Genomic DNA, 14,800 nt, shown 5'->3' with positions numbered 1-14,800 from the left:
TGGTCTAGTCAAGGCTGTGGTTTTTCCTGTGGTCATGTATGGATGTGAGAGTTGGACTGTGAAGAAGGCTGAGCGCCAAAGAATTGATGCTTTTGAACTGTGGTGTTGGAGAAGACTCTTGAGAGTCCCTTGGACTGCAAGGAGATCCAACCAGTCCATTGTGAAGGAGATCAGCCCTAGGATTTCTTTGGAAGGAATGATGCTAAAGCTGCAACTCCAGTACTTTGGCCACCTCATGGGAAGAGTTGACTCATTGGAAAAGACTCTGATGCTGGGAGGGATTGGGGGCAGGAGGAGAAGATGGCTGGATGGCATCACTGACTCGATGGAGGTGAGTCTGAGTGAACGGCAGGAGTTGGTGATGGACAGGGAAGCCTGGTGTGCCGGGATTCATGGGGTCGCAAAGAGTAGGACATGACTGAGCAACTGATCTGATCTGATCTGAATAATCTAAATGGGAAAAGAATTTGGAAAATGGTACATGTGTATGTATAACTGACTCACTGTGGTGTAAGCCTGAAATTAGAACAACATTGTGAGTCAGATACACTCCAATAAAAAATAATTATTTTTTTAGAAAATATATATTAAATTTTAAAACTCAAAAAAAAAAAAAAAAAAGTATCAGATCAGTCGCTCAGTCATGTCCGACTCTTTGCAACCCCATGAATCGCAGCACACCAGGCCTCCCTGTCCATCAACAACTCCCGGAGTTCACTGAGACTCACGTCCATCGAGTCAGTGATGTCATCCAGCCATCTCATCCTCTGTTGTCCCCTTCTCCTCCTGCCCCCAATCCCTCCCAGCATCAGAGTCTTTCCCAATGAGTCAACTCTTCCCATGAGGTGGCCAAAGTACTGGAGTTGCAGCTTTAGCATCATTCCTTCCAAAGAAATCCCAGGGCTGATCTCCTTCAGATCCAATCCCAGGGTTGGATCTCCTTGCAGTCCAAGGGACTCTCAAGAGTCTTCTCCAACATCACAGTTTAAAATCATCAATTCTTTGGCGCTCAGCCTTCTTCACAGTCCAATTCTCACATCCATACATGACCACAGGAAAAACCATAGCCTTGACTAGACCAACCTTTGTTGGCAAAGTAATGTCTCTGCTTTTGAATATGCTATCTAGGTTGGTCATAACTTTCCTTCCAAGGAGTAAGCGTCTTTTAATTTCATGGCTGCAGTCACCATCTGTAGTGATTTTGGAGCCCCCCAAAATAAAGTCTGACACTATTTCCACTGTTTCCCCATCTCGTTCCCATGAAGTGGTGGGACTGGATGCCACGATATTCGTTTTCTGAATGTTGAGCTTTAAGCCAACTTTTTCACTCTCCACTTTCACTTTCATCAAGAGGCCTTTGAGTTCTTCTTCACTTTCTGCCGTAAGGGTGGTGTCATCTGCATATCTGAGGTTATTGATATTTCTCCCGGCAATCTTGATTCCAGCTTGTATTTCTTCCAGTCCAGCGTTTCTCATGATGTACTCTGCATATAAGTTAAATAAACAGGGTGACAATATACAGCCTTGACGAACTCCTTTTCCTATTTGGAACCAGTCTGTTGTTACATGTCCAGTTCTAACTGTTGCTTCCTGACCTGCATACAAATTTCTCAAGAAGCAGATCAGGTAGTCTGGTATTCCCATCTCTTTCAGAATTTTCCACAGTTTATTGTGATCCACACAGTCAAAGACTTTGACAGTCAATAAAGCAGAAATAGATGTTTTTCTGGAACTCTCTTGCTTTTTCCATGATCCAGCAGATGTTGGCGATTGGATATCTGGTTCCTCTGCCTTTTCTAAAACCAGCTTGAACATCAGGAAGTTCACAGTTCACATATTGCTGAAGCCTGGCTTGGAGAATTTTGAGCATTACTTTACTAGCATGTGAGATGAGTGCAATTGTGTGGTAGTTTGAGCATTCTTTGGCATTGCCTTTCTTTGGGATTAGAATGAAAACTGACCTTTTCCAGTCCTGTGGCCACTGCTGACTTCTCTCTAAAAAATTTCTGGTATAAGTGGACCCATACTATTCAAACCCATGTTATTTAAGTGTCAACTGTGCTGTCCTCATTTATGCTGTATTGTTTTTCCTGTTTGTGTTTGTGTGTGCTAGTCATTCAGTTGTGTCTGACTCTTTGAGACCCCATGGACTGTAGTCCATCACCAATCTCCTTTGTTAATAGAATTGTCCAAGCAAGAATATTAGAGTGGGTTGCCATTCCCTTCTCCAGGGGATCTTCCTGACCTAGGAATTGAACCCTGGACTTGTGCATTGCAGGCAGATTCTTTACCATCTGAGCCACCAAGGAAACCCTTCCCCTGTTCAGGACAGGTCTAAAAATAATGCACACTGCTGGATTGAGAATGCTTATATAAATTCTTAATTCCTAATGACAAAGGGTAATTTGATTACCAATTTAAGTCTTGGTCTATTCTCAGTTTAGTTGAGTTGTCAAGTCTGTTCATTTGATATAAAGAAGAAAAAGGGAAGTACTTATTGGCCTGAGAGGAAAGGTCTTTCTTCCTTTCTGATTGGAAACTTTCTGATTCTTATCACTTTCAGAGATAGGAGAGGAATAGCTCAGTCTCCTTTTCTAAAAGCCACTGCAAAAGAGACACTGATGTATAGAACAGTCTTATAGACTCTGTGGGAGAGGGAGAGGGTGGGAAGATTTGGGAGAATGACATTGAAACATGTAAAATATCATGTAAGAAACGAGCTACCAGTCCAGGTTCGATGCACAATACTGGATGCTTGGGGCTAGTGCACTGGGACGACCCAGAGGGATGGTATGGGGAGGGAGGAGGGAGGAGGGTTCAGGATGGGGAACACATGTATACCTGTGGCGGATTCATTTTGATATTTGGCAAAACTAATACAATTATGTAAAGTTTAAAAAAATAAAAGCCACTGCAATGTCCTGGGTCCATGAGAAAAGATGTCCTGATGAATCTCCTCTGGACCTTTCTATTAGCACAGATTGTTTCCAATGGCTTTACCAATTCCCAAAGTGGAAACATTGACCCCCACAAATGGAGATACAAGGAAGGTGCATTTCAGAAAAGGAACTGGGCCATGGAGAAATAGTCGCTGGTGTCAGGAGGCCAGTGGGCATGAATGCTTCTCCCAAGACCTGGTGGAAAAGGGCACTCACTGCACAGAGGTAGAGGAGATAAGAAAGACTACTCACCTGGATGTCTGAGCCATTAGGTACCCGTGAAACTGACTTGGGTGTAATGATGAAATTCTCCTCAACTGTCTCATCCATTTATTGAATTTGATTATGTCCTCATATTTCTAAGTGGTCTCTGAACTTCTTGAAGTCTGAGATTCAGTTTTACTTAAATGTATCTCCAATGCCTATTTAAGGTCAAGCATAATGTGGGACCTTATAAATATTTATTGGGCTGAATTACATAGAAATGATTAGATCACTTCAGTTTAGATTAGATCAATTCACTTAGGGAAAAAGTGGGATTAGGAAGCACAATACTAAAAAATGTCATCAGTGACACATGAAAAAAAAAACCCGTAAAAGATCTAATAAAAATGTTAGCAGTACCAGCAAAATCCTACTGTATAATAAACTATAATGAAAAATAATATAAAAAATAACATATATGTATACATATAACTGAATCACTTTGCTGTATACCAGGAATTAACACAACATTGTAAATCCACTATCCATCAATTTAAAAATGTTGAAAAAAATGGTAACAGTGTTTTACACATGTTATATGTTTAAGAAATGCATAAATGCTAGAATAAAAAGCTGTTGTTCAGTTGCCAAGTCATGTCTGACTGTTTGTGACCACATGGAATGCAGCACACCAAGCTTCCCTGTCCTTCACTTTTTTCCAAAGTTTGCTCAAACTCATGTCCATTGAGTCAATGACACTATCCAACCATCTCAGATTCTGTCACCCCCTTTTCCTTATGCCCTCTATCCTTCCCAGCATCAGAGTCTCATGGACTAGACTCTCCAGGCTCCCCGTCCATGGAATTCTCCAGGCAAGAATACTAGAATGTGTAGCCATTCTCTTTTCCAGAGGACATTCTCAACCCAGGGATCGCACCCAGATCTCCTGCATTGCAGGCAGATTCTTTACTGTCTGAGCCACCAGGGAAGCCCTAATAAATATGGCTCTTGGCTGTGGAAAGTTCTTCAGTTTGCTTCAGACTTCCCTGGTGGCTCAGATGGTAAAGCGTCTGCCTACAATGCAGAGAGACCTGGGTTCGATCCCTGTGTCGGGAGGATCCTCTGGAGAAGGAACTGGCAACCCGCTCCAGTACTCTCGCCTGGAAAATCCCATGGACGGAAGAGCCTGGTAGGCTACAGTCCATGGGGTTGCAAAGAGTCAGACACGACTGAGCGACTTCACCTTCCACCTTATCACCTTTCAGTTTGCTTCAGAAGTGGGTGTTAGAAGGGTTGTGAGTAATTTGGAAGGGTTATGTGTGTGTTAGCCACTCAGTCATGTCCAGATGGAGTGGAGGGATGTTATCTGAAATTAGAGGGTAGCTGTAGCCACTGTTGTGGGTAAGGTTCATAGCATAGCTGCAAAGAGAAATGCTTTGTGGAGTTTGTGTGTGTGTGTGTGTGTGTGCATGTGTATGGTATATTCCTCTGGGGCTCAGGTTCAGCTGGGCTCAAGCCTTGGCATTCATTGGTTTCCTGATGATAAATCCAGCATAAGCAAATGGAATATTTCCATTATGTTCAAATTGTTTTTAACGTTCAATACAGTAGCAGATTCATGTTTCCCGACAAGTGTGTTGGAAGGGTGCATGCATCCCCCTCACCTGCATCTTAGCCTGCAGTAAGATGGCCCCTGAGTTCTGCTTTCTGTTTGCAGAATGACCGTAACTGCAGAGGTGCTTTTAGCTCTGATTTTAGTATTATTACTCTTCAGTTAGATTCTGGCTGTATTTTGTGTTTGTCAAATACCTCAAAATTTTTTTCGTACATTTGTGTTTGGGAAAAACTTAAAATATAATTTGCCAGTTAATTTTTTTAACACATTGAACAAATAAAAATTTAATCCTTATGTTTCTCATTAATTTTCATGCAATTAGATGAAATACTGCTCTCTAAGAATTTGCTGGGTAAACAAGCATCCTCATAATCGTATGTACATTTCCTTTTAAAAATGTCATCTCACCTCTTCCTGAGAGCTTTTGATACCACGAAGTTGACCTTCAAATTGAATAACATGTTTCAAACTTGTTTTGACTGAGGTATATCTAGATTTCATGGACTCATTTTGCAGTATTCTCTAAGATCAATTGTACAAAAAAGTGGTAAGAGTGTTGGTACTGTTCTGTGGATTGATTGATTGATTCCTTCCTTTCTTCATTCCTTCCTTTACTCATTTAGTTCATTCTTTGCATAAACCTTTATTGAAAGCCTATTATATGGCAGATTATTCACTAAGATCCCACAAAGAATATGTTACCTGTTGTTGAATGCAAATAAATGAATGATTGCAAACTCTTTGTGTTCTAAGTCACTTCAGTCATGTTCAACTCTTTGCCACGCCATGGACTGTAGCCCACCAGGCTCCTCTGTCCATGCAGAACCTCCAGGCAAGAATACTGGCATGGGTTACCATTTCCTCCTCCAGGGGATCTTTCTGACCCAGGAGTCAAACCCTATCTCTTACATCTCCTGCATTGGCAGGCAGGTTCTTTACCACTAGCACCATCTGGGAAGCACCTAAAAACTAACTCTTTAGATGGCCAATATGCTGGTAAAGAGCAGACTTCTGTACATGGGACTGAATAGCCAGGGCAATCAGAGGAGAATATCTACATTGTCAAGACCACATCTCTGTCCATGGGCCCCATCTGAGCAGGATCAAAGAAGACTTAGAAAGACTATCTACCACATTTAGGGAAGACTGGAAGTGTAGCTATTGAAGGAAATGTCAGATTCAAGATTGTAAAAGATTGAGGGCTATTCTCTATTATTTCATAGAATAGATATGAATTATTAAAATTAGTAACTCATTTTCCAAAGACTTTCATGCAACTGGGAGTGAGACATTCTAAATTATTGTGTCCCTCTAAATAAAACTATTACAAGAGTCTTTAGAAACTGAAGATGTGAGAGTAAACAGTGTTCCCCATTTTAAATATTCTCCCCTTTATAAAAAAGCTCACAAGCCATAACTTGAGACTTTGCTCAAGTGGCTGATTAAAGAAATGAAGCAATAGTTGGATTTTCAGTTAGACAAATCTGGGCAAAAATTTTGGCCACACTATTTTCTAGATTTCCGACCTTGGACAAACTACGAAACATGTCTGAACTTGAGTTTCCCCAACTGTGAGAGATTTAACCTTAGTCTTTGCAAGGTTTTTGTGAGGAGGAGATAAAACACCACGTGGAAACAATGAGTACTAGCTTTGTTTAGAGCAGGTAGCTAATAAGTAGTGGTGGTTAATTCCTTGAGTCCTCTCTTAATGAAATACTTCTTGCTAATGAATTTTTTTCTCTCTCTCCTCTTTTGTTCTAGACAACTGTGATGACCCATTAGCATCCTTGCTCTCTCCAATGGCTTTTTCCAGTTCCTCAGGCCTCACTGGTACTCACAGCCCAGCTCAGCTCAACCGAAGAGTTGGTGAGTAGGTGGCAAACTCTAAAGGCAAGTGCTGAATAAGCACACAGACCTCTCAATGTTCTGGAATCATGTCCAAGAGCAGTGTTCAAGAGAAGAATGGGTAGAGAGAGATTAAAATGGAATAAAACCATGCTTCCTAGCACATCACGCATATTCAAAGTATACTGGTTAGTGTTCCCCTAAATCCACCTTATTTTTCTTTGATTATCATAAGATGCCTTTGTGAAAAAAAAATTTTAATTTGCCTTATTTTTATATTTCATGCATCAACATAAATAACTATCAAATACATTATTATTATAGCATTTTATCATAGAAAGAATGAAATCTATCAAGATTTTTTCTTCAGTAGTTTTAATTTTTACAATAAAGTAACTGTTTATAGTTTTAAAAATATAAAACAGTATTAAGTGAAAGCTTTTAAATTCAAAAATATGTAATGCAACCCTCTAGAGACAGCTATGGTTAAAAGTTGATTGTGTATTCTTACAATATATGAGCAAAGGAAGAGCAGACACCTCTAACTAATGTTATATGAAATTCCTTTAACAAATATGGTGATGGATATCTAGAGAGGTATAGTTGAATCATATTTATAATATATATATATTGTTCTGTAGTTGAATTTTTTAATTTCCAAAAGCTTTAAATATCTCATGATATTTATTTATTTACACATTTAGTGAACTCACTAAAGTCTTTTTCTAAGAGGTACACTGGTCTAGTAGAGTTCACGTTAACTGATCTTGACTATATTTTCCCACTTATATACGAGGTTAATCACATTAGTAAGTTTTCCAATGTTGATCCATCTTTATATTTGGGAGTTAAGTCCTAATTCATTGTCATGATATTGATATTGTTTTTATAAAGCAAAGAATGATTTAATTTGCTAGCACATCAATTTCTGAGTTTTTAAAGAGGCCAACTTTTTTTTATTTTATTTTATTTTATTTTTCCAACTGTGCTGGGTCTTCATTGCAGCATGCAGGTTTTCTCTCACTGCAGTGTGTGGGCTTCTCTAGTAGAGGAACAAAGCCTCTAGAACATGTGAGCTCAATAGTTACAGAGTTTTTGGGCTCAGTTGTCCTGTGGCCTGTAGGATATTAGTTCCCCAAATAGGAACTGAACCTGTGTTCCCTGAATTGACAGGTGAATTCTTAACCACTGGACCACTAGTGTTGTTAGGGGCTTCCCAGTTGGCAAAGAGACCACCAGGGAAGTCCCCAGTTTCTAGTTTTGAATCTCCATTCATAGTGAGTTTGATTTGTCATTTTTATTTATATATTATCGTTTGTTTCATACTACACATCACAAGTATTCTGGGGATAATGGGATCAATAATTTAAAACTTAGTGAATTCTATGTTTGTTGAGAAAGGAGTTTAAGAATGTTATTCTACAGGGAAAAGAATAGCCAATCAAAGACTCAGGAAGAAAATATTGATAACAATTTTGTGCTAACAATGCCTTTTCATGAAGTCTCTGTGCCAAAGATTTTATAAAACATTTCACCTATATTACAGTATTTAGTCTCCACAAAGATACTGTAAGGTAAGCATTATTAGCTTTTACCTTCAGGTAGGCTTTCTGAGGCTCAGAGAAGTTGCATAAGGTGCCTAAAATGATGAGATTAAGGGAAAATGTATGTACTACAATTTAAGTCAGCTGAATCCACAGTTTTGCTCCTAACCACAACACTAGCAAATTGATTTATTAACACAGGTTACAGAGGGGTGTATTAGAAAGAAAAAAAGGGGTTTGGGAACTAATCTGCCAGAGTTCAAATGCTGAAGATGGTATTTGCTTACAGGTTCAGTTAGCAACTGCAGGTCACTTACCTGCTCTCAACCCAGTTTCTTTTATCTGTAATGTGAACCAGTAATACCTGCCTTAAAGCCTCATGTGCACACAGAGAACAGACTCACATATTCAAAAGTTCCTTTTCACTGCAGGGTAGTGAGAGACTGGGACTGGGGGGTTCACTTATCATTTCAGTAAGAAACACAGGTTGGCAAGTTTTATTTATTTATTTATCTTTGCACTGGACCTTCACTGCTGTGTGTAGGCTTTCTCTAGTTGCAATTCGCAGGCTTCTCATTGCAGTGGCTTCTCTTGTGGCAGAGCGTGGGCTCTAGGACACGCAGGCTCAGTAGTTGTGGCACATGGCTTTAGTTGCTTCAAGGCATGTGGAATCTTCCCAAACCGGGGATCGAACCCGAGTCCCCTGCACTGGAGGGTGGATTCTTATCCACTGGACCACCTGGGGATATCTGGCAGATTTTAATACAGGCTCTCCCACAGGGCATCCTGAGCCAGATTTGATCTTAGTCCCAGCCAGTTGTGCAGTGGCAGAAGGACATGATGGCCTTGGTAGCTTCTTGGGAGTTTCTGGGGAAGCTGTGAGTCTGGTAATAGGTCAGCTCCCCCAACTCACCCACCCTTATGAACAGATATTGAGAGAATACACATGTCTCTGCTTCAGTATATTATCATTATCCTACTTACAGGGGAATCTGTGTGCCTGAGCCCAAGGCTAGCACAAGTGTAGGCGGAGAGGGAATTGACTTTTTCTTCTTCTCCCAGGTAGAGTCTGAATCAGGAACACTATGCAGGAGATACAGTCAGAGAGTCTGGATACAATGGTCTAGAATCCACCATCCAGCCCATCTCCCAGGGCTGACAGCTTCCCTTCATTCACCAGGCTAACAGTTACCCTTAGCAGAAGTTAAACACAGACTCAAGGAGATAGTAACTTACTAGTTCTCGTTCATGGCTGGACATCTGAATAACCTATGTGCTTAGTTGCTCAATCGTGTCCAATTCTTCACAACCCCATGGACTGTAGCCCACCAGGCTCCTCTGTCCATGGGGACTCTCCAGGCAAGAATACTGGAATGGGTTGCCATGCCCTCCTCCAGGGGATCTTCCTAACCCAGGGATCGAACCCAGGTCTCCTGCATTATAGGCATATTCTTTACCATCTGAGTCACCAGGGAAGCCCAAGAATACTACAGTAGGTAGTCTATCCCTTATCCAGGGATCACCCTGACCCAGGAATCAAACCAGGGTCTCCTGCATTGCAGGTAGATTCTTTACCAGCTGAGAAACCAATAGAGCTTCATAAGTAGCAATGCTGAGTCCCACCTTCCAGATATTCTGAATAGTATGGGATGGGACCCAAGAACAAATATTGATAAATAAATACAAGCTTTCCAGGTGATTCTAAAATGCAACAAGAATTGAAGGTTGCTACACTGAATGAATTTGTGAATAACATATCTTCCTATTAATATTTATTGAATACCTACTATGTGCCAGGTTCTGTGCTAAAACTCTGGCACATAGCTGATAAAAATAGACACAAACCCTACTCAAAAAGAGTATACATGGATAGCACAAATTATCGTATAATGAATAGCTAACATTTGTGGTTAGTGATAGTATTACTTTTATTATTCTGTCATATACGTATTTATATATCTATATGTGTATATGCATGTGCTCAGTCGTGTCCAATTATTTTCGACTCCATGGACTGTAGCCCACCAGGTTCCTCTGTCCATAGAATTTTCCAGGCAAGAATACTGTAGTGGGTTGCCATTTCCTATTCCAGGGGATCTTCCTCCCAGGGATCGAGCTAGCGTCTCTTGTGACTTCTGCCTTGGCAGACATATTCTTATCAGGACTGTGCCACCTGCAAAGTCCTATATATTTATATATACAATATAATTGATGTATTGTGTGGATTTTATACACACATATATGTATATTGTAGCATATATAAGGAGATTTAACACATTTGATTGGATATAATACATAGTCATATATAGAGAGAGAAAGGTAGATATATGCATGGTTAGTTTTATACATATATAAAACTAGTGTGTACATATATATATATGTGTATATTATACACAATCCATATGCAGTAGAATAAATATACAATGCATATACATGTATGCATATCTGGGTATATATAGTATTATGTGTACATATACATACATATGTATAATACATACATAGAATACAAGCATCATAGTATGATTATAATAAAAAAGAAGTTATCATTTATTTTCTAAAATAAAGTTGAGAATGTTGAGAAAATTATAATTTTTAACTTACATTGAAAAATATTACCATAAAGTAATAATTTGCCTCCTAAAAACAGACGTTTGTACCATCTGGCCTAGAAGTAGAACCCTGTCTAATGAACCCTTTTTTCTTCATGTCTTCCTATAAAACTTTTTTTTTTTATTTTAGAAAATAAAAGACATCAAATATACCCAAAAGAGCAAACTGTCCCACCTGGTTTCAAATCTAGGATAATGTCGGATGTATCAAAACAAGGACATTTCAAAGAACATCTCGATTTCAATTTGAATTCTCCATTTAGTGTTTTCAACAACAAATTTACAGCCAGGTGCTAAATAATTAATACTAATGGCACCCCACTCCAGTACTCTTGCCTGGAAAATCCCATGGACGGAGGAGCCTGGTAGGCTGCAGTCCATGGGATCGCTAGGAGTCGGACACGACTGAGCGACCTCACTTTGACTTTTCACTTTCATGCATTGGAGGAGGAAATGGCAACCCACTCCAGTGTTCTTGCCTGGAGAATCCCAGGGACAGAGGAGCCTGGTGGGCTGCCATCTATGGGGTCGCACAGAGTCGGACACAACTGAAGCGACTTAGCAGCAGCAGTAGCAGAGGCAGCAATTATTTAGCACAAGAGACACTAGTTCGATCCCTGGGTCAGAAAGATCCCCTGGAGTAGAAAATGGCAACCCACTCTAGTATTCTTGCCTGGAAAATTCCATGGACAGAGAAGCCTGGTTGGCTACAGTCCAGAGTCACAGAGAATCGAACATGACTGAGCTACTAGTATTGTCATTATCAGGTTTGGCCCCTCTGTGTATGGATGGATCCTGTGCCTAGTTCATAATCCTTTTGTGAGCAGCTTTTGTCTACCAGCACACAGCTAAAAATCACAACAATATACTTAGCACTCACCATGAGTCATCACAGTTCTAAATCATTAAAGCATATAAACTTAATTCTCACAATTACTATCCACGTAGGTATTATTATTGTTATTATGTTGATTTCATAGATAAAAATGTTATGGTACAGCAAGGGAAAAAAAGAATACTAGAATAAAAACTCTAGATGGATACAAAACTAGTTGATGTCTTACAGGATAATAAAAATTATAGGGTTATACTTCTCTATTGGACAAACATTTATGAGTTAACATGCAACTTCATAATATTTAAGGCTTCCTTGGTGGCTCAGATGGTAAAGCATATGCCTGCAATGTGGGAGACCTGGGTTCAATCCCTGGATCAGGAAGATCCCCTGGAGAAGGAAATCGCAACCCAGTCCAGTACTCTTGTCTGGAAAATTCCATGGATGGAGGAGCCTGGTAGGCTACAGTCCATGGGGCCTCAAAGAGTTGGGCAAGACTGAGCAACTTCACTTTTCATAATATCTAAGTTCTAATAAGTTAGTGAATAGCAAAACCAAATGACAGGTACATTCTCCTTGAGAATTAAGCAATCCTTGAGCAGACTTGTAAAAAATTGCCCCAGGATAATGTTGAAAGGGCAAATTGTAACTCTTTTTTGATTTCCAAGATTTATATTTTCTTTTAATATATTTCATTCACTCATTCATTGACTCACTTATCCCAAGATTTCATGACTTCCTTCTACACTATCTCATTCAGCCTTCTATGCATTTGTCAAGTAACTTACTAGTTTTCTGCAGCAGATGAATCCACATTGTAAAATCCTTGACTTCTATAGAGCTAAGACTCCCTCACTGAAATGAGTGCGCCCAGTGGCAACCTCCTGGGTCCTCACTGCTGAACTCTTTCACAAAGATAAGCCCCTTGCAAGTCCTCAGACACCATTTAAAACTGCCACATCCCCTGGGAATCATATACGCCTTTGGCATGCACTGAACATAGGCAGTGAAGGACCACTTCACCTCCAGTGTGCTCAGAACTCAAGCATGCACGTCTCTGACCTACACCAGGAAGAAAGGAGCCACATCTGGTAAAGCTGGCACATCTGAAGCAGAGATCAACTCAAAAGTTGAAAAGTATAGGAAAGGTGTGCTAACAGGTACCCTCAGACTGTGAATAAAGCAAGTCTGAGTTCTGTTGGTGACAAACTCACCTTTCTGTTAGGAAACACACCCATGGAAGCAGTCTTTGACCTTAGATACTGCTGTGGCTGCTGAGGTCTGGGCAACTCATTGGACCAGGAGGGAGAAGAGATGGTTAAAAACTACTCAAGTAGTCTTCGCGCTGGTATCTCATCTAAGGAAGAAATTGGCCAAATGGGATGTTTGCTCTCTCACTTTCATACACTCCTCACATTTCACCCACACACAAAGAAAGAACAAGCAAAAAAGAGATCTAATTACTTTTAAAAGAAATGACAAAAGGCATTAAACTAGGGGTCAGATCACCATTAATGGAGGCTGCCAGGTCAATCTATATACTTGTGGCTTAGGAGGGATCTGATTTTGTCCAAAGTGATTTGTTTTGTGGCAAGAAATCTTTTGATCTGGGCTTAAAGTTGATTGGGCTGTGAGAAACCCTTACTGTCAGCAGGAAACATGGGAGCTGGTGATACAGCATGAAGCTGCTGGGCTGTGAGTTAGACCCACTTGAGAGAGAGGGGAAATTTTTACATCACACTATGTGATTAGAAGACAAACAGGAACAGATGTCTTTGGCCCCATGAGAGGGGGGGTTTGTATTTTTCTTTCCCATCCTTACCTCCCCCCTACCACCAATAGAATTTTGCAAATAATCACATTCATCATTTGCTCCTTGAAATTTTAGTTCTTCTTCCTCACTTAGTGTATTTTTGAGATGCTTGCTTGTGTAAGTTGAGATTGTGTTTCTGGCATGACAATTTTGTTGCCATGGAGAATTTGATTTTTTTTTATGTCAAAGCATTTTCAGCTTCCTAGGCTCGTGGAGGGATGGGGAGGCTTCAAAATCTTGCCTCCCTTTGGCACAGAATCAATACACATTTCTTCTTTCCCCCTTAGGTAGTGTTTGGGTTGCAAAAAGCTAAGGACCACTGAAGGTCTTTGGGATGTTGATTTTCATTTCGGTGTCTGGTCCCTCCTGAGGAGATGTGAATTGGGAATAATTCAGGAATAAGGGTCCTCACAATTAGCATGATGTCAGCTGTCTGGGGACTTGTTCCACACAGCTAGGTGACAATCCTGGGGACCCAATTTTACTGGCAGCAGTACAATGCCTGCTTGCAAAAGATAGTACTAGTCTACCAACTGGATTGATTCAGCCAGACGTGATGTGAATATGGTCTGATCTGTTCAAAAAGACAGTGTGGTGTACAGCAATGTGTCATTGCATTCTATTTTTTTCTCTTTGAAGGGCTCTCTCCTTCTTTTCAGCACCTTTTCTTTTTTCTTTTGTCCTGACTGTCCCCAGGCATGGCAGACATCAGGTTCTATGCTTGCCTTTGTTGCCTCATATGCACACTCTCTTCTCCAAGTGTGGACTGTGCATATTAACATGGGCATCACCTGGGAGCTTGTTGCAAATAAAGAATCTGAGAGTCTGCTCCAAAACTTCTGGATCAGAACCTGTGCTTTAAAACCTGCTGCAATCACATGTTTGAATTTGAGATGCATTGTGCTGGTCCATACCTGAAAATGTCCCTCTTTCAATTCTTAATCAAGTTTGGCTAAGTCATTATAAAAGGGAATCATGCTAAAAAAAAATTAGCTTTTTTTTTAATCATCATGTCAGTACCCTAAGATGGTTGGCATTGTCATTAAAGATTAGGAAAGAGATTCAGAGAGGTCAAGTCACGACCTAAGGATATACAGCTAATTGTCAGTAGGACTTGCATCTGAATCTGTCTACCCCATGTTCACTAATGTCTTTATTCATGTTTATCTGAGCTCTTTATCTAAATAGAAGTGTTGTTGACACAATAGTCAATCCTTTCAGGTAATTTTGGCATTTCAGCTAGGGTTGTCAGTATTTTAACCACACAGACTGGATATTCAGGCATCAAGGAAGAAAGAGAGACATAGACTCCATGGCCCTGAAAAATCATACTGTCTAATATGCCTGTGGGCAAAATTAACCTGACCTACATATTTAAATAATGCCCTAGGCCTCT

At 40.2% G+C, this 14,800-nt stretch overlaps 1 protein-coding gene across 1 annotated transcript in view; it reads left to right on the top strand.

Moving 5' to 3' along the window:
* LOC147378140 (contactin-associated protein-like 5) overlaps positions 1 to 14,800 on the top strand; it is a 257,080-nt gene that overhangs the window by 221,725 nt on the left and 20,555 nt on the right. Inside the window, exon 2 of the mRNA XM_086367029.1 lies at positions 6,520 to 6,624. Coding sequence (XP_086223155.1) covers positions 6,520 to 6,624 — 105 coding nt within the window. The remainder of the gene's footprint in view (positions 1 to 6,519; positions 6,625 to 14,800) is intronic.

This window comes from Bos grunniens, chromosome 2 (genome assembly GCF_055505025.1).
Source record: "Bos grunniens cultivar Pamir isolate PY7600 chromosome 2, Bosgru_T2T1.0, whole genome shotgun sequence".
Lineage (NCBI taxonomy): Eukaryota > Metazoa > Chordata > Mammalia > Artiodactyla > Bovidae > Bos > Bos grunniens.
The sequence above is the reverse complement of the archived record's forward strand: the minus strand, read 5'-3'. Positions and strand labels throughout refer to the sequence as shown.